Consider the following 20,612-nt stretch of genomic DNA (forward strand, 5'->3'; position numbering starts at 1 on the left):
AAAAGTGTGAGCTGAAGGCCATCTGGACAGGTTCTTCCACCAAATATTCCCAGAGAACACTCACAACTCCTTTAGGTTTTCCAGGTGGGTTCAGTGGCTTATCCTGCTGTTCACCAGAAGGTGATCAGTTGACAGCTTCAACCCTCACTTCACCTCCAACACATCTCTCTCTATGTTTTCAGCTATCCTAAATTCCAGCCTTCTTTTGCCTTGATTAATACCTTGGTATTTCTGTTCAGTGCATTTTTTATTTCTTCTGTAATCATTTTAATTTATCTAGTTTGTTTTTTTTGTTTGTTTGTTGTTTTTACCCCATTCCCGCCATTATATTTTACCTTGTTTTTCCTGTGTATTTATGCCCTTGTTCCACCAGATAAGTTTCCTGAGGTTATTTTCAATACATTTTATACATTTCTCTGTCATCTCCTCTATTACAATCAACAGTACAAGCCACAAGTCATTCGAGGATTTATTCTCAAATTTGTGGCTCCAGTCCTTCTCTTGAGGTTATGCTATCATTGCCACATAATTTCCATGACAATGATCGAAATATTTCTTTTTCCAATTGTTTACAATTGCACAGTTAATGTAAAAAGTCACTATATTGTGGTCATTTGTACTGAACGGCTCTTTTACTATTCTGCTATCAACTGGTGGTTCATTTGAAGACAGGACAAAGTCCAAAATATTTTATTCTCGTGTGGGTAAATTAACATGTTGTGCGGGAAACCATTCCTGTGTAAGCGCCAAAATTTTCTGACCTTCTGCTGAGTAATGATAAAAGTCTTCACAAATGACTAGATCGAGACTTGTGTTGTCAAAACAAATGTCTAGTATCTTTGCTCGATACACTGGTTCAGATTCTTGATACTTGTCTCGGAGCTTCAAACCATCGGGAAATTTAGCTAATGCTAAAGCAAGCAGAGGGCCGATTCTCAGCTTCTAAACGTCGTTTCCTTAAAATAATTAATAATTAATCTGTCTCTTTGAATATGGAGCCTAACGATACAGGTAAATGTTTAATGTGAACGTAGTCTACATAGCTACGAAATACACTGCAGCTGGTTTTAGTGAGCAGTAAACCTTACGCACTTAATGTTAGCTTGCTAGCCAAACAATCTTAGCTAGCTTTAGCGCCGTCGTAACGAAAGGCCACTTGGGTGTTTTTAAAAGTTAACACATGCCCGATTTTCTTCAGATCAGATATTAATTCCTTTTCCCACAATTTATAGTCAGTCAGTCAGTTTCTGCTGTACCGTAAACGATGACTTTCCTGTTAGCTACATTCTCTAGCTAAGTTCAATCAAGTTAAATTCCTTTATAGGTATTACTTCATATACATACAAGTGTTATGTTTGAGAAGCATCCTGTGTGATATTGCATCACTGATGTCGCCCTGACTATAGTTTTTAACATGAAACAGCCTTCTACATTTCCGAGACGTGGTGACTCGAGCAATTTTCAAAACAGGTTTCGAAGCAGTTATAGATTTTTCCAACCCCCCCCCCCCCCCCAGACCCCTTCCCACACTCTCCCTCACAAACACCTTTGGGTTTCAATGATTGTACAGGCTTGCACCATAGGGAAGACCACGTTGCAATGTGGGTAATGGAAAAACATAAGCTGCTAATATTATTGGGCTACCCTTAAATTATCCTAACTCCCGACCCTTAGCTTAATCCCAGTCTTTGTGCATGTAACTAGATTTAAAATACAAGGGCACACACAAACTGTAAATGTTATGGATGAGAGCCTGTGTGGGTCTAGATTTATTGGCACTGTATACTCTTAAATATGTGTAAATTTACAAGCATCAAGGGAATATTCATTGGTGTAGACATTGAAATTAATGCTGGGAGTACTAATTCTATTTGTCAATGTGTAAACTCTTTTGAGTAATCATTTAGCCCAGAAAATTAGACAATGACAAATGCTCATTTAATGTTATACAATCTCTATAGATATTTTGTCAGACCTACAATATAAATTACAAAGAAATCAAATTTACTGATATAAAATAGCAAAATGAACACTATCTTCCCATTTTATTTGACATTGCAATGTTATAGATTATTGGCTTGGTTATTTTAATTTATAATAATAATAGCAATAATAATTTAGCCTTTATTGTATATACATACATACTACAGCCAATCTGCTCTGTGTAAGCCTGATCCCGTCAGATCTCAGAAGCTAAGCAGTGCAGGGCCTGGTTAGTACTTGGATGGGAGACCTCTTTGGAACTCCAGTGCAGTAATTCTGTGTTTACACATAGGCAGGACATGTTACGGATGTCATATTTGCATAATTCTTGGCACATTCCTGACATTCTTAACATGACTTAACGCATCTGAACAGATTTCTTAATAGTGCGTGACTTTCATGGAGCATGTTTTTGGCTGTCAAAAAATCTTCCATGAATATCACGCACCACCCTCATTTTGTCTCATGTCGTGGAGGTCACAACTGAGCATGTTGATCTGTCTTGATTAGTGATGATCCTTAATCGAGCATGACAGCGTTCTTCTTTGACGTGCGCACAATGAAACCCTGCTGCACCACATTCAGTTTAATTGCTGCAGTATCCTGAAGAAGGACATGACACCAAGTCGGCTAAACGTCTCCTTCTAGTGCTCATCAGCACACTCCTGCAGGTGTTCCACCTGCTGCTGCATGTGCCTGATGTTTGTGAAAACGAGCAAGATGAGAGCCACGTGGAGCCACACATCTGGCTCTTTCCATCTCCGCCTCCTCTCTGCGCCACTCCATTGCACAGAGCCCAACTAAGCATGCAGTCACAAAGTTCATCCACTGTGGATTAATGTAGATTTTGAGGCTCAAACTAGAGCGATCTGAATTGTTCAGCAGCTGATGGTAGGATGAATATGGGTGTGTGTGTGTGTGTGTGTGTGTGTGTGTGTGTGTGTGTGTGTGTGTGTGTGTGTGTGTGTGTGTGTGTGTGTGTGTGTGTGTGTGTGTGTGTGGAGACAATTTGCTTCATTCACAGCGTGACAGAACGCAACAGTGCAGAACATTATTCTTGACTGTGAGTAATGGTTCCTGATAATTTGCCACCAACACGTGCCATTAATCGTAACGCGTGGTAACAGGTTGCAGCAGTTCGTGAGGACACCTGACGCCATTGCCTCAAATCATCACATTCGTGATCAGTGGCCAAGAATACTTCATGGCATTCGTGACTTGTCGTCATTATGTGTAAACACACTATAATATGTTTTATAGGAAAGTAATTTAGTTGTATTGAATCTATAAAATATAAATCTCATGGTCTTTGGCATAATCCAACAGCAATAGGACAGGATACAGCACAAACAACTCAATAAATTTCATAAAATATATATCTGAAACATTATAGAATTAAAATGATGCACAGTATCTCAATTAATTCACTCTGTTATTCCTAATTTATGGAAAACAATCCTATGGTGGGGATTGTTGCTTACAATATTGCCTCGTTTCTTCTGTTTAAAGCATGCATTTATCCTTATTTCTGTCTGTCTCTCTAGGACGAGGAGGGTGGAGGTCCAAGCCTGTTCAGACTCAGAAAAATAAAATGAACTTGAACATTCTCCGCCAAGAGAAGCTTATCGCTCAAAAGAAAAAAGAGATTGAGGCTAAAATGGCAGAGCAAGCAAAAAACATGCAAACTCCAAGCAAGCCCTTGACTTCAAGGTAATAACACACTGTTTCCCTGTCAATATGACCCAGACATGTAAACTTTTTTTTTTTGCTCTTTTAATTCTGATAATGGAAATGTATGAACTTCTTGAGGTACTGTCAGCCATCATTTATAAGCATGATAGACGTGTGCTGTTTCACAGTCAGCAAAATGACTATTAAAGCAGCACTTAATTTATTCTTAACCTGACAGTTCACCTGTTCTCCATGGAGCCTCCTCATCAAACAAGTTTGCAAATGATGGAAGCTTCTTACAGCAGTTCATGAAGATGCAGAATGAGAAATCCAGCTCTGTTTCTGGTAAGTAATTTACTCACCCACAGTTCGGAGGAAACGTTTATGCTCCCTTCATGCTAGCTGTAAGTGGCAGACAGTAAAAGAGGTTGATCAAAAATTATGCCACTCTGGCTGTGAGCACAGCATCTGCGCTAATGTCTATCTGTGGTGCAAATTTGATGAGAATCTGGGAAGTAGTTTTGAAGTACTCTTCCAAGACTATACAAAGAGAAATTTTGATCCAGAATCTGGATGCAGATCCAGATCACCTCCAGAATTCAGTGGAGTCTTACATGGCCTAATATCTATCTGTGGTGCAAATTTGGTGAGAATTCATGAAATAGTTTTGACGTAATCCTTCAAAGCCTATATAAAGTGAAACTTGAACAAAAATCCGGATCTGGATCACCTCCAAATTTTAATGGGTTCTTCTATGGCCTAATATCTTTCTTTGGTGAAAATTTTGTCAAAATTTGTGCAGTAGTTTTGATGTAATCCTGCTAACAGGCAGACAGACAAATAAATAAACGCTGATGATTTTATTACGTTCTTGGCGGAGGCTCAGGGTCATGACATTATGCTGTTCCTTTATGTTAGTATTCTGCCTGTAGGTATTTTCTGTTTTATTAATGATCATTAGGACCACTGAGACCTGAGCATGCAATTCCATTATTTCATATTTCACATGGTTGGAATGACAATAAAAAAAACCTTGAACCTTAAATGTAATATGACTTCATCAAATCGTGCAGCCCTAATTATAACCCACAATAGTCAGTTAAGTGTCATTGCTTTGTTATTAGCAGACATTAAGTTTTATTTAAGGCAGCCAGGTGGCCAAGCGGTTAGCAAGCTTGTTTCCATAGGGCAAGGTTCCAGGTTCAAGACCAGCCCTACCTATTCTCCACGTAATGTGGAGTTGCATCAGGAAGGCTGTCAGATGTAAAACTCGTACCAAATCAATAATCATATCCATGTTAGATCTGCTGTGGTGAGCCCAAGTGAACAAAGGGAGAAGCTAAAAGAAGTTATTATTAAGTGCTGTTTATATATTGTTCCTAGGTTCCACCGGTGATGACAAAACTCCTTCAAATTCAACTCCAGGGGGAAGCACGGCAAATAAAAAGAGCATTCTTGTTGGCAAGCGGCCTGGCCTTGGAATCAGTAGTATGCTAAATCAGTTCAAGAACTACTCTCAGTCCAAGAAGAACCCTGTTCTCAGCCACAGGCCAAGTGTGTTTTGTTCTCCAGATGAAGATGATGAGGAAGATGATGGTGACATCGGAGTCTGGGAAATGAAAGGTAATTCAAGACCTGTATTTTTAAGTGTCTTTCTGGACAATTCCATGGCTTGGACATATCACTGCTTCTACTGTGTACTCCAGTTGCACAGCCTCTTTTTGACTGGCAGTTTGTCACACATGCTATTTGAGTAAAAGTACTCATAGCCTGCTTAAAGTCTCTTCCCCAGAGGATTCAGACACCAGAATGATTGTGGACAAGATGGCCTATTTTGTTGCACAAGGTGGACCAGAGCTAGAGAGGCAGGCCAAAGAGGACTACAAAGACAACCCTGTCTTCTCGTAAGTCTGAGCGGAAAAACAGCTTATACCCCTTTTATTTTATTTGTACTGTATTTTCAGACTTCTGTCAGCTGTTGCAATTTCCTTTCAGATTTTTGTACGACAAGAACAGCAAAGATCATCTCTACTACAGAAAGAAAGTTGCAGAATTGAGAAGGGATTTGCTAAAACCTGAGAATGCATCTATTAATGGTAAGCTTACCTCTTCCCATACATTTCTTTGTCCTTTTACCTTTTCACATTATTTTTAACAAAGGCTGAACTAGTTGCGCAAAGGGTGTAAAATGTATTTCTAGACTATACAGTGCCATGATTTACATTTCTAGTTAAAATTTCTGCAGCATTTATACACAGGGACATAATCATTCAGTATAATGAGTGAAATTTAGATTTTAAATTAAATAGGCAATGCTATGAGTAAAAGTACATCAACCACAATTTTGGATTTAGTTTCTTGTTCATGGAATTTTTAAACACAGAATGGAGCAGCCATGTACTGAACCACCAGCCATACCTTTAGAATCACTCCATTACCTAAGCCACAATTGATATGTGTAAAAAGAAAAACACAATTGTGTCCACACGGCTCAAGGCCAAGTTGTACCTTATTGTCAAACATTTCAAAAGGTGTAGTCCCGTTGAATTTTTTTTTGCAAAAGTGCTTGTCAAACATTTCAAAAGGTGTAGTCCCGTTGAATTTTTTTGCAAAATTGCTTGTCAAACATTTCAAAAGGTGTAGTCCCGTTGAATTTTTTTGCAAAATTGCTAAAATTTACTTCATTTTGAAATCTACTTATTTTAAGTTAACTTTATTTCTGTGGTGTATTTATTTTGGAGGAATTCCATGGCAAATATAGTGAATTTGCTATGAGATATTTTTTTCCAGACACCATGAAGAACAAAGTGCATATGGAAGGTTCAAAGCTCATGCTGCATTGAACAGAAATTGGCAACTCAGAATTTTTAACATATAAGTATGAAAAATACTTTAATTACTGTGATAACATGGTCATCTCTCCACTGAATCATTTTGGCAAACCAGGGAAAAATGTTGCAGCTGTAACTAACGATGTTGACAACTGACCTGGCAGACCCCAGTCAGTTTTGTCTTACCTAACAAATGTGCAGCACAACTCCAGATTTTATCTGGGATTCTTCCCAGTGAGAACTCCAGTTTGTATTTGCTGTGCCCACCGCTTTCTGTTTTTATTTTATCACATTTTTTTTCAGCAATTCAGCTGCAGTTAAAGGGTCTTGAATGGCATTCTGTAAAATTGAATTTCAGTTTCTCATGGGATATTGTTACTGCAGTTTTTATCCATTTGGTGCAAAATTTATATATATATATATATATATATATATATATATATATATATATATATATATATATATATATTCCCCCCCCCCCCCCTGGACAAGGAGAATTTTGGGCATATGTGTGATATACAATTGAGAATAATTTATTAAAATTCTTAGGAATAAATTATTGGGGTGCTGAATGAAATAATTTTTTAGTTTTTGTTTTTTACTTAAATCATGAAAATCCAAAGGGATTACGCCTTTAAATATGGTTTAATGTTTTTGTTGTTGTTTAATCAGACAGGTTCACTCTGCAGCATAATACAAATGGCTAACAAACTGTACTTTTGTAATACAGCCACAATTTGGCATGAAACGTTCCACATTTGTTATATTAAAGCATAACATCCATACAGTTCCCTATTCAACACCCCTTAATACCCCTTGCTCCTCCTCCCTCCTTCCCCTTCTTATCCCATATTGGTTCTAGACTGGTGGTGTGTGAGGGCCAGTTGAATACGGTACAGTAGTTGAGTGTGAATTGAGCTCCAGTACTGATAGGCTGCTTTAAGTCTCCCCCCCAGTGGATGCAGAAACCCAGCAAGTGGCTGAGAAGCTGGCCAGGTTTGTGGCGGAGGGCGGCCCTGAGGTGGAAAACATTGCTGCTGAACGCAACAGAGACAATCCTGCTTTCAGGTCAGTCAGTGTTTATGTTTCCTAATCAAATATGCTTTGCTTGCATGTCCCTAAAAGCCTGTCTTTTTTCCCTCTTTGTCATTCATGTCATGTCAAACATTTATTGTACCTCCTTCAGTTTCTTATATGACCAACAAAGTCCAGCGTACTACTTTTACAAAGAGAAATTGGAAGAATTTCGCTCCGCTGCATCCTCCAAGAGCTCTTTATCAGCAGCAGTTGAATCAGAGAGTTGGCAACAAGCTGCGCCGCCGTCACCGGGAATCCCGACACAAACTCCACAGATGAAAAACGCTACTGTGCCCCACATTCAGGAGACTGAGACCCCTCCTGTCAAAAGGAAGAGAAAGAGTAGATGGGGGTCTGAAGATGACAAAGTCGATTTGCCCATTCCTCCCATTGTTGTTCCTGAGGAGTTGAGTGTTGAAGACCCCAACACACCATCTCTCTCCGGTACAAGAAGATATGATTTACATACACAACATTTATACTGTATATACGCAATAGGTTTTGGAATGGGGACATTTTCCCACCTACACCTGCAGAAGCCATTTTTGGTATAATTACGACAATGTACAGTACTTGTAAACAATACTCCATTTGGCTTTTAAATGTTTTTATTATGACATAACATATTCTGGCTTCTTTATTAAGAGTAGAGCAGGTAGCTGAGTGGAGAATGAGCAGACCTGGGTTTGAATTCTGCTCATGCTATCTGTCTGTGTCCTTGGACAAGATATTTAATCTACATTGTCTCAGTCCACCCAGCCATAAATGGGTACAGGCCTTGGCGAAAGAAGTAACCAACGTCAGACTGGCTTCTGGTCTAGGGGAAGTCGTAGACTCTTGACGCTACAGAAGCCAGAGATGAGCACCAGCACCAGTGAGCCTTTGGGCCTTACTTCTTTATGAAGAAATAAAATTTGTGATCTTTAATCTTACATTGAAAACAAATCTCTCAAACATAAAATTCATTAAAAATATATAAGACAATATAATTTATTCAGTTTCATTTTAATTTATACAGCACCAAATCACAACAGAGCTGCCTCAAGGCACTTCACACAAGCAAAGTCTAACCTTACCAACCCCTAGAGCAAGCGCACAGGTGGTAAGGAAAAACTCCCTCTGATGATATTGAGGAAGAAACCTCAAGCAGACCAGACCCACTGCTTAGGCCATTCTAACAGTTACACAGTTTTTACGAAGGTGAGAAACAGAAAACAGGAATTCAAAACAACATGACATAATAACAAAAGAATATGTATTTGATGAGAAGTCTGTGCAGGTGGTTGTCCCACAGGCAGGGGTCCTCCAGCAGTCCTCATGCTGTCAGTGGGCCTGTTCTCGCACCAACATCCGTTTCAAACACATATTGCAGTGTGTAGCCTGTCAGCCCGGTATCCTGTGTTCAGTAGCCATCCCGCTATCTGTTTGGATTACATAAATTATTCACCTGTTGAATATAACAGAACCTAATCACTTTTATAGCCAAATGGCTTTAAACAAAAAATAAATGCAAAAACATGCAAAATGGGGGAAAATAAGTATTTGTCAATTTTGCAAGTTTTCCCACCTACAAAGAATGGAGAGGTCTATCATTTTTATCGTAGGTACACTTCAACTGTGAGAGACAGAATCTAAAAAATCCAGAAAATCACATTGTATGATTTTTAAATAATTAATTTGCATTTTATTACATTAAATAAGTATTTGATACAATAGAAAAACAATCCTTAATATTTGATACAGAAACCTTTGTTTGCAATTACAGAGGTCAGATGTTTCCTGTAGTTCTGAACAAGTTTCCACACACTGCAGCAGGGATTTTAGTCCACTCCTCCATATAGATGTTCTCCAGATCTTTCAGGTTTTGGGACTGTTGCTGGGCAACACTGAGTTTCAGCTCCATCCAAAGATTTTCTATTGAGTTCAGGTCTGGAGACTGGCTAAGCCACTCCAAGATCTTGGAATGCTTCTTACGGAGCCCCTCCTTAGCTCCCCTGGCTGTGTGTTTGGGGTCATTGTCATGCTAGAAGACCCAGCCACGACTCATCTTCAATGCTCCTACTGAGGGAAGGAGGTTGTTTCCCAAAATCTCGCAATACATGACCCCACCCATCTTCCCTTCAATATGGTACAGTCGTCCTGGGCCCTTTGCAGAAAAATACCCCCAGCGTATGTTGTTTCCACCCCCATGCGTCACGGTTGGGACAGTGTTCTTGCGGTTGTTCTCATCCTTCTTCCTCCAAACACAAGTGGAGTTGATACCAGAAAGCTCTATTTTGGTCTCATCTGACCACATGACCTCCCATGCCTCCTTTGCATCATCCAGATGGTCAAGGGCAAATTTCAAACAGGCCTGGACATGTGCTGGCGTGAGCAGGGGGACTTTGCAGGATATTAAACCATGACGGCGTAGTGTGTTACTAATGTAAACTTTGCGAGTGTGGTCCCAGCTCTCTTCAGGTCATTGACCAGGTCCTCCCGTGTACTTCTGGGCTTTCTCAGAATCATCCTTATCCCATGAGGTGAGATCTTGCATGGAGCCCCAGACTGAGGAAGATTAACAGTCATTTTGTGTTTCTTCCATTTTCTAATAATTAAACCAACAGTTGTTGCCTTCTCACCAAGCTGCTTGCCTGTTGTCCTGTAGCCCGTTCCAGCCTTGTGCAGGTCTACAATTTTGTCCCTGGTGTCCTGACACAGCGCTTTGGTTTTGACCATGGTTGATAGGTTGGAGTGTGATTGACTGTGTGGACAGGTGTCTTTTATTCAGGTAATTAAACAGGTGCAATTAATACAGGTAAAAGCTGCAAAATAGGAGGGCCTCTTAAAGAAAAACTAACAGGTCTGTGAGAACCAGAATTCTTGCTAGTTGGTTGGTGATCAAATACTTATTTCATGCAATAAAATGCAAATTAATTATTTAAAAATAATACAATGTGATTTTCTGGATTTCTTTTTTTTTTTTTTTTTTTTTTTTTTTTTAGATTCTGTTTCTCACAGTTGAAGTGTACCTATGAAAAAAAATAGACCTCTCCATTCTTTGTAGGTTGGAAAACTTGCAAAATCAACAGTGTATCAAATACTTACTTTCCCCACTTTATATCCCTTGGTTTTCAGTTAAATACTAATAAATGGCAAGTATAATGTACAGTGTAAGAAATCTGGTTAGAACATAAACTGAGCAGCCATGCAAGACAGAGAATAGTGAGGAAACCCACACAACTCTGAAGGTGTTGGAACCCTCGGCAGCCGTGATTGGAGATTTAGTGCAGAGAACATTTGCTTCACCAGTTACAGCTTTATGTTAGAATGGGGTAGATGAAGCTGTTGGTAATGCCCCGTGCACTTTTTGGCAAATGCAACTCTAGTTTTCATAATGCAGTTTAAAAAGATAAAAGCCTAAGATTTTTTTTTTTTTGGACACTGTATTCGGAATAGTTGTCTTTTATTTTAAAGATAACATTGCTATTACACGTTGATTCAAGCGTGCCAAATTTTTTATTTATTCAGCAAATAGTTTTTTAATTCACTTTCCTGAAGAAAACTTAGTATTGTGTGAGATCATCGTAATTTCCTTTAGCTCAGGAGTTGAGAGGTCTTGGCTATAAGAAAGGGAAACCTGTTGGACTGGTCGGAGTCACAGAGCTGTCTGAGGACCAGAAGAGACAACTGAAAGAACAACAAGAGGTATATATTGCTAAGTTTCTTAAATGGAAATTCCACCATTGTGTCTTTAATTACATGTAAACACTCCTGACCCACAATTATATTTAATTTCATACCCTGAGAGTTACTTTAATTTTTTTAATTAATTGATTTTATTGTTGATTTTTATAAGAAAAGAGTACATTTATCACTAAATGTTTTTGCATGGAGTTGCCTGCCATGTCTTAAGGTGGTTTCTCCCCCCCCCCCACACACACACACACTACAACTGTAGATGCAGGAGATGTATGAAATTATCATGAAGCACAAGCGTGCAATAGCAGAAATGCAGGTGATGTGGGAGAAGGCCATGAAAGATCATAAGCACGAGTATGACAGTGATGAAGAGGTGGACCAACAGGCCGGCACCTGGGAGCATCGCCTTCGAAAGATGGAAATGGAAAAGACACGGGGTATGACAGGCCATCGATAATGCAAATGGTTCTCATTTGATTTGTTTTTGAAACACTTGCTGTCAGTGCTCGATACTTGGTGACTACTCTATGTGGTGAGGAGCATGGCCTTTTCTGTAAATTGGCTTCATTCTACTTTTGCAGAGTGGGCAGAATCTCTGACTGAAATGGGTAAAGGGAAACATTTTATTGGGGACTTCCTCCCTCCAGAGGAGTTGGAAAAATTCATGGAGACATTTAAAGCACTCAAGGTCAGTTTTCTTCTTAATTCTCTTGTGTATTCACTTTATAAGAAGGGGGTTTTCTATAAAACAGCTGCTGGGACTTCCTTCAAATGGACTGTAGTTATATAGCGCTTATCCGTCTGCATCTGACGCTCAAAGCACTTTACAAATAATGCCTGACATACACCCCAATGTGAGGGTGCTGCCATACAAGGTGCTCACTACACACCGGGAGCAATAGGGGATTAAAGACCTTGCCCAAGCGCCCTTAGTGATTCCGAGGATCTTCTGGTCTCAAGCCCAACGCTTTAACCACTAGACCGTCACCTCCCCTTTATCCAATATATCACTTCTGACATTAAGTGAAGATGAATAAAACAAATAGAACACTACATGATGTGAATAATCAAAGGACACAAGTTCATGGAGCTTTTAAAACCTAGCTTTTGGAGACATGCCCTGCACAGGCAGAATACACTAACAAGTTCTTAGCAGTATAAAATATCAGACAGTTTATCATTCTCTAGAAAGAGATTCTTAGTTTGAAGCACCTGAAGAAGTGTCAGTGGGCATATAATCAAAACAGCAATCCATTCAAAAATTTGCCGCTGTATCCCCAAGGCCCTTGAATACAAACTAATGACACTTGGCACATGGAGAGTCCCAGTAATGGGAATGATCGCCATAGCAACAGTGACCTGGTTTGCTTATAAATACAGTCACAGGGGTCAGTGAGTACAAAATGTTATTTTAGTTCACAGAGACTGTTACTTGATCTATTCGCACAAAAGTTTGATTAAAATTTACAACTGACTCAAAGGCTTCCTTGAAGTACCAGATATGTCATTGTACTTCCTTTTTGTATGGGTGTGTGTATTTATACACCAAAAACCATTTCTATTAGATCAAAAACAACACTGTGTAGTAAAGCAAAGACTTCAAGAAGATGAAAAAGCTGGGCATGAAAGAAAAGTATAATGGCAGTCTATTGTACTACATGTGTAACTTCAGTCTCTTTGATTTGCAGGAAGGCCGGGATCCAGACTATTCAGAGTACAAAGAATTTAAATTGACAGTGGAAAATCTTGGCTTCCAAATGCTTATGAAGATGGGCTGGAAGGAAGGTGAAGGCCTTGGCAGTGAAGGTCAAGGCATCAAGGCTCCTGTCAATAAGTGAGCATTTGTCTTGATTATATTAGTTCGCTTTTCTTTTTTTAATCTCCATGGCACAGTTTAAACATTTTGTGAAGGAAAAAGTAAAAACCAAATGGTTTTTCACATCAAATTCATATTTCCGCCAGGGTAAAAATGACCAACTACTATTACCTCTGCCACCTGATACAAACGGCTGTGGACAAATTTCTCTGTTAACGAAATTTACGGGATAAAAGAAAAATTGAGAGGCAGAATTAGCTCAGTAAAATGTAATCAAAGCCCCTTAAGAAACCTCGTTCAGAGAATAAAAGGTTCTCTGACCAAGAACGTGGTTGGGCTATAATCAACTAAGCAGGGCTCGATTTAACTATGTCTCTCCATTAAAAAAAAAAAAAAAAAAAGCAACAAATATGAAAAGGATGCAGGTTTCACATACACTTAGCTTCTTGGAGATGCAGAATTTCTTCCTACGTATGTGTGGGACTGCAGGTTATCAGAGTTCTGCAAAGTAGTCTGTGTGCAATGAAAAGTAAGTAAAATCCACCGATATGGATTCTGTTTTGGTGCAGACTTTGTTGTCACTGAAGCACTGCACTGAGCTTCTTGGTTCAGCTTCATTTTATTTTCTTGCTTGCTGTTGAACAGAGCGAGTGTGCGCCGAGTCTCCCAGCAAACAAAATGGTACCATCCTCAAGTTCAACAAAACTTTGAATCAGACATAACAAAACATTTTATGGTAATTTCACAGCAGTTAAGCTGTAAAACACACATAAAACAAGGACACACAGCTGCAGAGCGACTTCCTTATTTCTTTCTCTAGCTGTGCAAGTCCAGTGCTGTGTGGTTTGTGAAGGATCCAATTCTTTTGAACAGCTCTTCCGTAGGAACAAAGTGAACCAAGTCTTACTTGGCCAAGAGTCATTCATCTTATCACTCAGTCTGCTAAAATATGTACTGCCCTCTTTAAGTCCAATCTACACCCCTACCTGACAATTTGTGGTGGCTTGATCAGAGAGAGAGAAAGAGAGAGGGTCCACAGATCAATGCTGTGTGTGTTTTGTGTGTGCTGCAGCACCCACAGGTAAACAGTTTTCCCCACTGCGTTCTGTCACTGGGGGAAATGAATATTCCTCTTGGTAACATTTAGCAAGAGGAATTTGTTGTAATTTGTACTCACAGTGGAAATAAATTACATTTTGTCTTGGTGTTGGTATTTTGAGTAATTTAGTTCTGGTAAATCAATTTTGTTATGTTGAAACTTCATTTCAGATTCACAATGTACATGTTCTATAAAATACAGTGCATTTAGTTGAATTTTTATGTAATTCACACGAGATAAATATTTCAGGCCTATGGCCATCCATTCAGATTAATTTTTAGCCCAAAGTAAGAATTTGGGCACCTCTGTTTTTATGGAGTGGCAGGGGAGCCTGAATTAAAAAGCACTGGTCCATAATATCCCTTATGCCAGTGGCTGTCACATCAAGATCTATTATAAGTACTAAAGAATCGATGCAAGTTCCATGAAATATGCATGATTCATGATAACAGTGTCTCTCAGACTGACAGGGGCATGCTGTCTGTAACAACCTGTGTGCAGCGTTTGATTTTAAAGTCGTACCTCTATAGGGGAAAAAATGCAACAAAAATAAATTAATGTAATATAATTTAATAATGATCTGTGCATACATGTAGGAAAGGTTCGTTCAATTGTACAGTGCATTTGAACATCAAAATTCATTTATTGAATGGAGACTCTCTCAAGTGACAAGGGCACTCCAATTTTTTTTTTACCAAAATAAAGGGACTAAACCCTAAATTAAACCCCGATTAAGTCTCTGCTTTTTCCAGATAGGCAGGGCTTCGAGCTGAAAAAGGATGTCAACTGGCTTCCTGTGCCTCTATTTGGGGTTGCAACCTATTTGGCAGTGGTTGTCAAAGTAGCCTTTGATCTGACATGTTGGTGCTAATGTGGCATACAGTGGCCTTAAATTGTTTATTGCACCTTTTAAACAAAGTGTTTGAGTGTTTATTTCCACCGATGGTTATGTCTGGATGGTATGTCTCAGTCATTTCATGTACAAACAAAGACTACCCAGTATATGATAGCATAAAGTCACTTTCTGGGGGTCACTTAAATGATTTTAAAAAGGCGCTACATTGTGCAGGGCAGCAACATGGAAATTATGCTCTGCTGTCAGATGTTTATGCAGTATTTTGTACTGCTGTTACTCCTGGTACCTTATGCGATGTTCAAGAAATTGCACAAATCAAATTGTATTTGTTAGATTTTCGCTCTTATTCATGGCCACGAGACTAAGTCTTCTTTGGGTCAAGGTCAAATGTCACTCATGAGCACACTACAAAATTACCTCCTCAGCACAATGGTACCGTAGACGATGCTGTTCTATCGTTCTTTCTGAAAGTTTTTACAGCCACAAGTCTCCATCATCTTAGGTCAAGATCAAATTTATGCAAGACTACATTACCACCCCAATGCAAGAGAAGAATAAACTAGGCTGTATAAATGTTATTTTGCCGAATTATGGCATTCACAAAATTTGCTAATCCATTAGGTAGGTTTGCTTCATATAACCTGCCCCAAAAATTGGATTGAATACAGCAAATTTCATGTACAATACTATGTAGGAGGCCACTTAAAATAAATCATGTACTTTTGTCAGATAAGAACATTATATATCTTTAAAGGTTTTGGGTATGTGCCATAAACTTTTACACAGCACTGTATTTTATTCCATTTCAAATACCAAGACATGAAAAACAAAAACTGTTTTTGTTGGACTTTAGGGGAACTACAGCTGTGGATGGAGCAGGGTTGGGGGTTGACCGTCCAGCTGAGCTCGCAAAAAGTGATGATGAATATGATGCTTTTCGAAAGAGGATGATGCTTGCTTACCGATTCAGGCCAAACCCACTGGTAATGTCACTTTTATAACATGGAACAAAGCACAGTAAATGTGTCATGTTTATGTAATGTTCTGTGACAATTTGTGATTGTGTGTAGAAATAAGGACTAACTTGATAGTTTTTAAAAGAAGTCTGTATTTAACTCTAACGAAGCCATAAAGTGCAATTGTATTTTTTAAATTATAATTTAATGTTCCTCTCTTCTTTTCACAGAATAATCCCCGGAGGCCATATTACTGATGTGAAAATGAAAATGGAAAGTGTTGCACAGAAGACTGGTTAAAATATCAAATACATGTGTGTGGAACAATATTGTGGCAAAAACTTCCTTACATTCTCCTTTGAATTTTAAATAAAGTGGACAAAGTGGCTTAGAAACCTCCAGCCCCTGATCTCCCTTATGATTTCACTCTACAGATTGTTTTGTTTAAGCTCGCTGTCAGTCTTGGCATTACCAATGGGGAAAAATATATTGATTAAATGCTAGTGCTTGTTCATAATTATTGCTTTAAAGGTCCTATAAATGACACTTTACACATTAATATACAAGTCCTAAACTATTTTCTGTGACATCCTGCCCAGACAATGAAGAAACACAGCCTCTGCTTGTAATCAGTTTTTCCATCTCTTGTTTTCGTGTCAGGACTGGCCATGTGTGCGTGTTTAGTGCATGCGAGTCTCAACGTGTGAAACCATTGTTCCTTCCCACAGTTTACAAAGAGATAGTAGTGAAGATGAGCAAGTGTCATAAAAAGATCAGGATAGAAGTGGGTGGTGCATCAAGCAGTGACACAAGCAGAAAGTATATTGATGTTAAAGGACATCATGAGGAACCCCTACGCAGGGAGACAAGGACTTTGAAACACTCACTTGGTGCAGTGAGGAAAAGCAGACCCAAAGGCAGAGGAGACACCTGATCCAATTTGAGGTTGGGCAACTGGAGGAAGAAGAGTGAAAGTTCAGAGCCATGGAAAGAGGATCACAAGACGGAAGAGGGATCTGCCAAAGCGCAAGTTCGTGGGCAGATCTGTGGAAGCTAGAGCCCTTCCGCATTTCTTGCTCCAATCAGTGCATGACACTCTTCCAACACCCAACAGATTTGTACAGATGGTGATTGAGGGTTGACCTTGTGCAAATTATCTGGCAAGAGAGACACAATGGCACACATACTGGCTTGGTGCGAGGTTGCACTTAGCCAGGGGAGATACAAATGGTGTCATGATAAGGCCTTCAGAGCACTGGCTGACATCTTGGAGCAGGAGTGATGGAAAAGATGCCAGACCCAAGGAAAACCAGTACCATCTATTCAGTTAATCAGGGAGAAAAAGAAAGACCAGGATGAGCCTCCTGCAGGCAGCTAGATCATAGGAGATAAGGTTGGACCTGGGAAGAAAGTGCCACTTCCTCCAGGGTGTCCAAACTTCCCTGATGCCTGATATAGTCATATGATCTGAAGAGGAAAACATCACCCTGACTGAACTGACACTCCCCCCCTGGGAAGATGCATGTGAAGAGGCCTCAGAGATGAAGAAACTAAAGTACCTTAACCTAGTCTAAGGATGAAGGGTGGCAGGCCTGGCTATTCCCTGTGGACTTTGGTTGCAGGGGTTTTCCAGCCCAGTCAGTGTGGAAGACTCTTACAGTTGTGGGAATAGGGGGGAGAGGAAGTCTACAGCTCGTAGGTTGGGGAGGCAGCAGAGAGAGATTCTTGCTGGCTCTGAAACGAGCTGGAAGAGTTGAACTGAGGAGTTGAGGACGTTGTGGTTCAGGGTTGAAATTCCAATGAAGGTTGGATGCCACCTGATAACATCTACAGGCGGAAAGATGTAGTCTCAAGAAGGTGACTGAAGGTAGTGGCATACAAGAAGGCAACTATCAACTTTACAGAAACTGTTCTCCCCTCAATCATGGTCAGAGTAGAATTGGCATAGGTCTGGCTTTCCCTCACTGGAGATCTTTGTGCTGCTGTATGGCTCCAGGTCGACTCAGAGCTAATATTCATCTCCTTGATTTTTTTTTTTGGGGGGGGGGGGGGGGGGCTAGTGTGACATCGTAATTAATTTGTTTTGGCCACTCTTGTTTTTGCTTGGCACCGTTATTGATTTGGCACATATTTTATGCCTGATGTTTTTTGTGACTCAGCTGCAGCTGTATCTGGAGAACGGGGCGCTAGTGCTCTTGAATGGGGGATGGTCTTGTTATGCTAACTTCTTGCACTAAAGTGCCCTAGTGGGGCATCTAGTGGCACTGAATCATTGATAGATCCTTTAATGTTTTGTGCTGTGATCCATCCTTTCATTATATGCGCTGATATTTTTAATTTAAAAAAAACAACTAGCTGAATGGGGCAGCACGGTGGCTTAGTGGTTAGCACTGTTGCCTCACAGCGAGAAGGTCGTGGGTTCAGTTCCCATGGTCTTTCTGTGTGGAGTTTGCATGTTCTCCCCGTGTTTGCGTGGGTTTCCTCCGGGTGCTCCGGTTTCCTCCCACGTCCAAAGACATACGGGTTAGGTGGATTGGGATCTTTAAATTGTCCTTAGGTGTGCGTGTGGGTGTGTCTGTGTTTGTTTGTCTATTTGTGGCCCTGCGACAAACTGGCGTCCTGTCCTGGGTGTACCCTGCCTCACGCCCTGCTGGGATAGGCTCCAGCCCCCCCGCGACCCCTAATTGGACAAAGCGGTAGTAGATGAATGAGTGAATGAACTAGCTGAATGATCATACATGGTTTTTGTTCAAACAAAGCTTTTCTTTTGTGCTTTAAATGATCAAGAAATTTTCAGTTTAATGTATTTCAATTGTTCGTACATTCACGTTGACAATCACATCTATTTTGTAGCAGCTGATACCGATCTGCATTGTTTTAATATTCATGAAATTGTAGAACTGATGGTTCAAGCAGCCAGTCATAAGCAGGATGACAGATCAGTGAAATCAGACCTTGAGTTTGCTATTCTGTCGGGCTTCACTTGGGTTAAATATAACTCTGAAAACCCAGCTGGTGGTGGCTAAACCATCTGTCACAGCCAACTTGAGTTATAGAAAAATGATACACATTAAACTTGTGTTACATGCTTAAAATTAAGAAGTTTAATGGTGAGGTATAGCGTAACCAGCACAAATAAAGGCTTATTATAAGTGTGCATTACAAAAGGGATTGGGATCTCTTGCATGTCCTGGTAATGATTATAATTTCCCAATACATAAGTTGAAAAGATAGCTAGCATGTCTGTCATGATTGCAGTTCTCTCTCTCTCTCACTTGCTCTCTCTGAGAGAGGGGCATGGGGCAGAGGGACTTGGTTTACCGCAGAAATCAGTGATGCCAAGTCGTGCAGGAGAAATAAGCAACTGCAGCTTCAAAAACACATTAAAAGACTCCAAAGTTTGAGCAGTAAAATCTTTGAACTGCAATAAGCCTTATAGGGAGGGTAGGCAATATCCAATAATTTTTCTTTCTTTTTTGCCACCTGTGTGCTTTTGTTGCCCTGGCCTATAGCACCTGCCTGAGGTAGCAGTTGGATGAGCTGCTGTGCAGGGTGGGATGTGTCCTTCGTAATACTGTTGGTTTTCTTGAGGCAGTTAGACTTGTAGATCTCCTTTAGAGAGAGTAGAACACAGTTGATACACCCACACATATAAATACATGAACAAAAGTGTGAACTCAACACTTTGTTTTTGCTCCCATTTTTCATGAGCTGAACTCAAATATTTAATACATTTTCCACATACACAAAAGACCTATTTCTCTCAAATATTCACAAATTTCTAAATCTGTGTTAGTGAGCACTTCTCCTTCGTCGAGATAATCCATCCCACCTCACAGGTGTGGCATATCAAGCCACCAACAAGGACCTACTCTCCATTCCCTGCACCAGACTGAGATCCTTTGGAGATAGGGCTTTCTGTGTAATTGCCCCTACCCTCTGGAATCGCCTGTCCCCTCCCATCCGTTCTGCCACTTCTCTGGCACAGTTCCAAAAGCACCTCAAAACACACCTCTCTTGCCTTCCTCCCACTCTTGTGAAGCGACCTTAGGTATCATGAAAGGCACTATAGAAATCCAAGTCATTATTATTATTATTATTATATCAAGATGCTGATTAGATATCATGATTAATGCACAAGTGTGCCTTAGGTTGGCCACAGTAAAAGGCCACTGCATGAAAGGCAAGTGTTGGTTGGCTGGAATTGTGTGGGCCGCTGAAGAGGAGGTACTGCTGGCCCACCGCCACCAGATGGCGACATGCTTGAAGTGCGGGCTTCAAGCACAAGAGGGCGTCATAGCAACCGGGAGTGACAGCTGTCACTCGTCATCAGCACCAGCTGTCACTCATCCACATCACCACCACCTTAAAGGCCGGACTGCAACTCCACCTCCCCGCCGAGAAATCAGCTACCTTGGAGGTAATTTCTCTGCTGTATTTAACGCTGACTAATAGCCTGAACTTCTTTGCAGCTGTTTTCCTGTGGTGTTGCCTTATCTGTGGGATTGGCGTTTGGTGTGATCAGCGACGGCTTCGCTTCACACCCCAACCAGATAAGTGGTTAGACAGGAGCTGCACGAATGTGTGACTGGAGGTGGAGGTGCTCCCTCCCAAAAGAACACAGACTGTGGGATTACTGAGT

General features: G+C 40.2%; 1 protein-coding gene, 1 long non-coding RNA gene and 1 pseudogene across 4 annotated transcripts; all 3 read left to right on the forward strand.

Annotated features, from left to right (window-relative positions):
• Positions 1 to 865: 865 nt before the first annotated feature.
• Positions 866 to 16,368, forward strand: sugp1 (SURP and G patch domain containing 1). 3 transcript variants are annotated; one of them, XM_034183341.1, is made up of 14 exons: positions 866 to 1,011; positions 3,528 to 3,693; positions 3,893 to 3,999; positions 5,038 to 5,277; positions 5,435 to 5,558; positions 5,650 to 5,750; positions 7,430 to 7,553; positions 7,672 to 8,006; positions 11,143 to 11,249; positions 11,503 to 11,680; positions 11,825 to 11,931; positions 12,932 to 13,077; positions 15,868 to 15,997; positions 16,201 to 16,368. In XM_034183341.1, the coding sequence occupies exons 1-14, from the start codon at positions 993 to 995 to the stop codon at positions 16,225 to 16,227; spliced, it is 1,911 nt and encodes a 636-aa protein (XP_034039232.1). In that variant the 5' UTR covers positions 866 to 992; the 3' UTR covers positions 16,228 to 16,368. The 3 variants fall into 3 exon arrangements, 2 of the variants coding, with proteins under 2 accessions (XP_034039232.1, XP_034039233.1); XR_004564108.1 differs by lacking the exons at positions 11,825 to 11,931; positions 16,201 to 16,368 and having other exon boundaries at positions 15,868 to 15,957; XM_034183342.1 differs by lacking the exons at positions 11,825 to 11,931; positions 15,868 to 15,997; positions 16,201 to 16,368 and having other exon boundaries at positions 12,932 to 13,081.
• LOC117522705 lies at positions 2,143 to 2,260 on the forward strand (annotated as a pseudogene).
• LOC117521978 lies at positions 5,757 to 6,397 on the forward strand. Its single transcript, XR_004564109.1, has 2 exons — positions 5,757 to 6,185; positions 6,292 to 6,397. It is a non-coding gene; the product is annotated as an uncharacterized LOC117521978 (long non-coding RNA).
• Positions 16,369 to 20,612: the final 4,244 nt, after the last annotated feature.

The sequence above is a fragment of the Thalassophryne amazonica genome, chromosome 12 (genome assembly GCF_902500255.1).
Source record: "Thalassophryne amazonica chromosome 12, fThaAma1.1, whole genome shotgun sequence".
Taxonomy (NCBI): domain Eukaryota; kingdom Metazoa; phylum Chordata; class Actinopteri; order Batrachoidiformes; family Batrachoididae; genus Thalassophryne; species Thalassophryne amazonica.

Excerpts from the sequence above, each read along its gene's own strand:
- sugp1 (XM_034183341.1), top strand. Across the intron at positions 5,751-7,429 it reads TGAGAATGCATCTATTAATG|TCTCCCCCCCAGTGGATGCA; the intron begins GTAAGCTTACCT and ends GGCTGCTTTAAG. Across the intron at positions 11,932-12,931 it reads AGACATTTAAAGCACTCAAG|GAAGGCCGGGATCCAGACTA; the intron begins GTCAGTTTTCTT and ends TTTGATTTGCAG.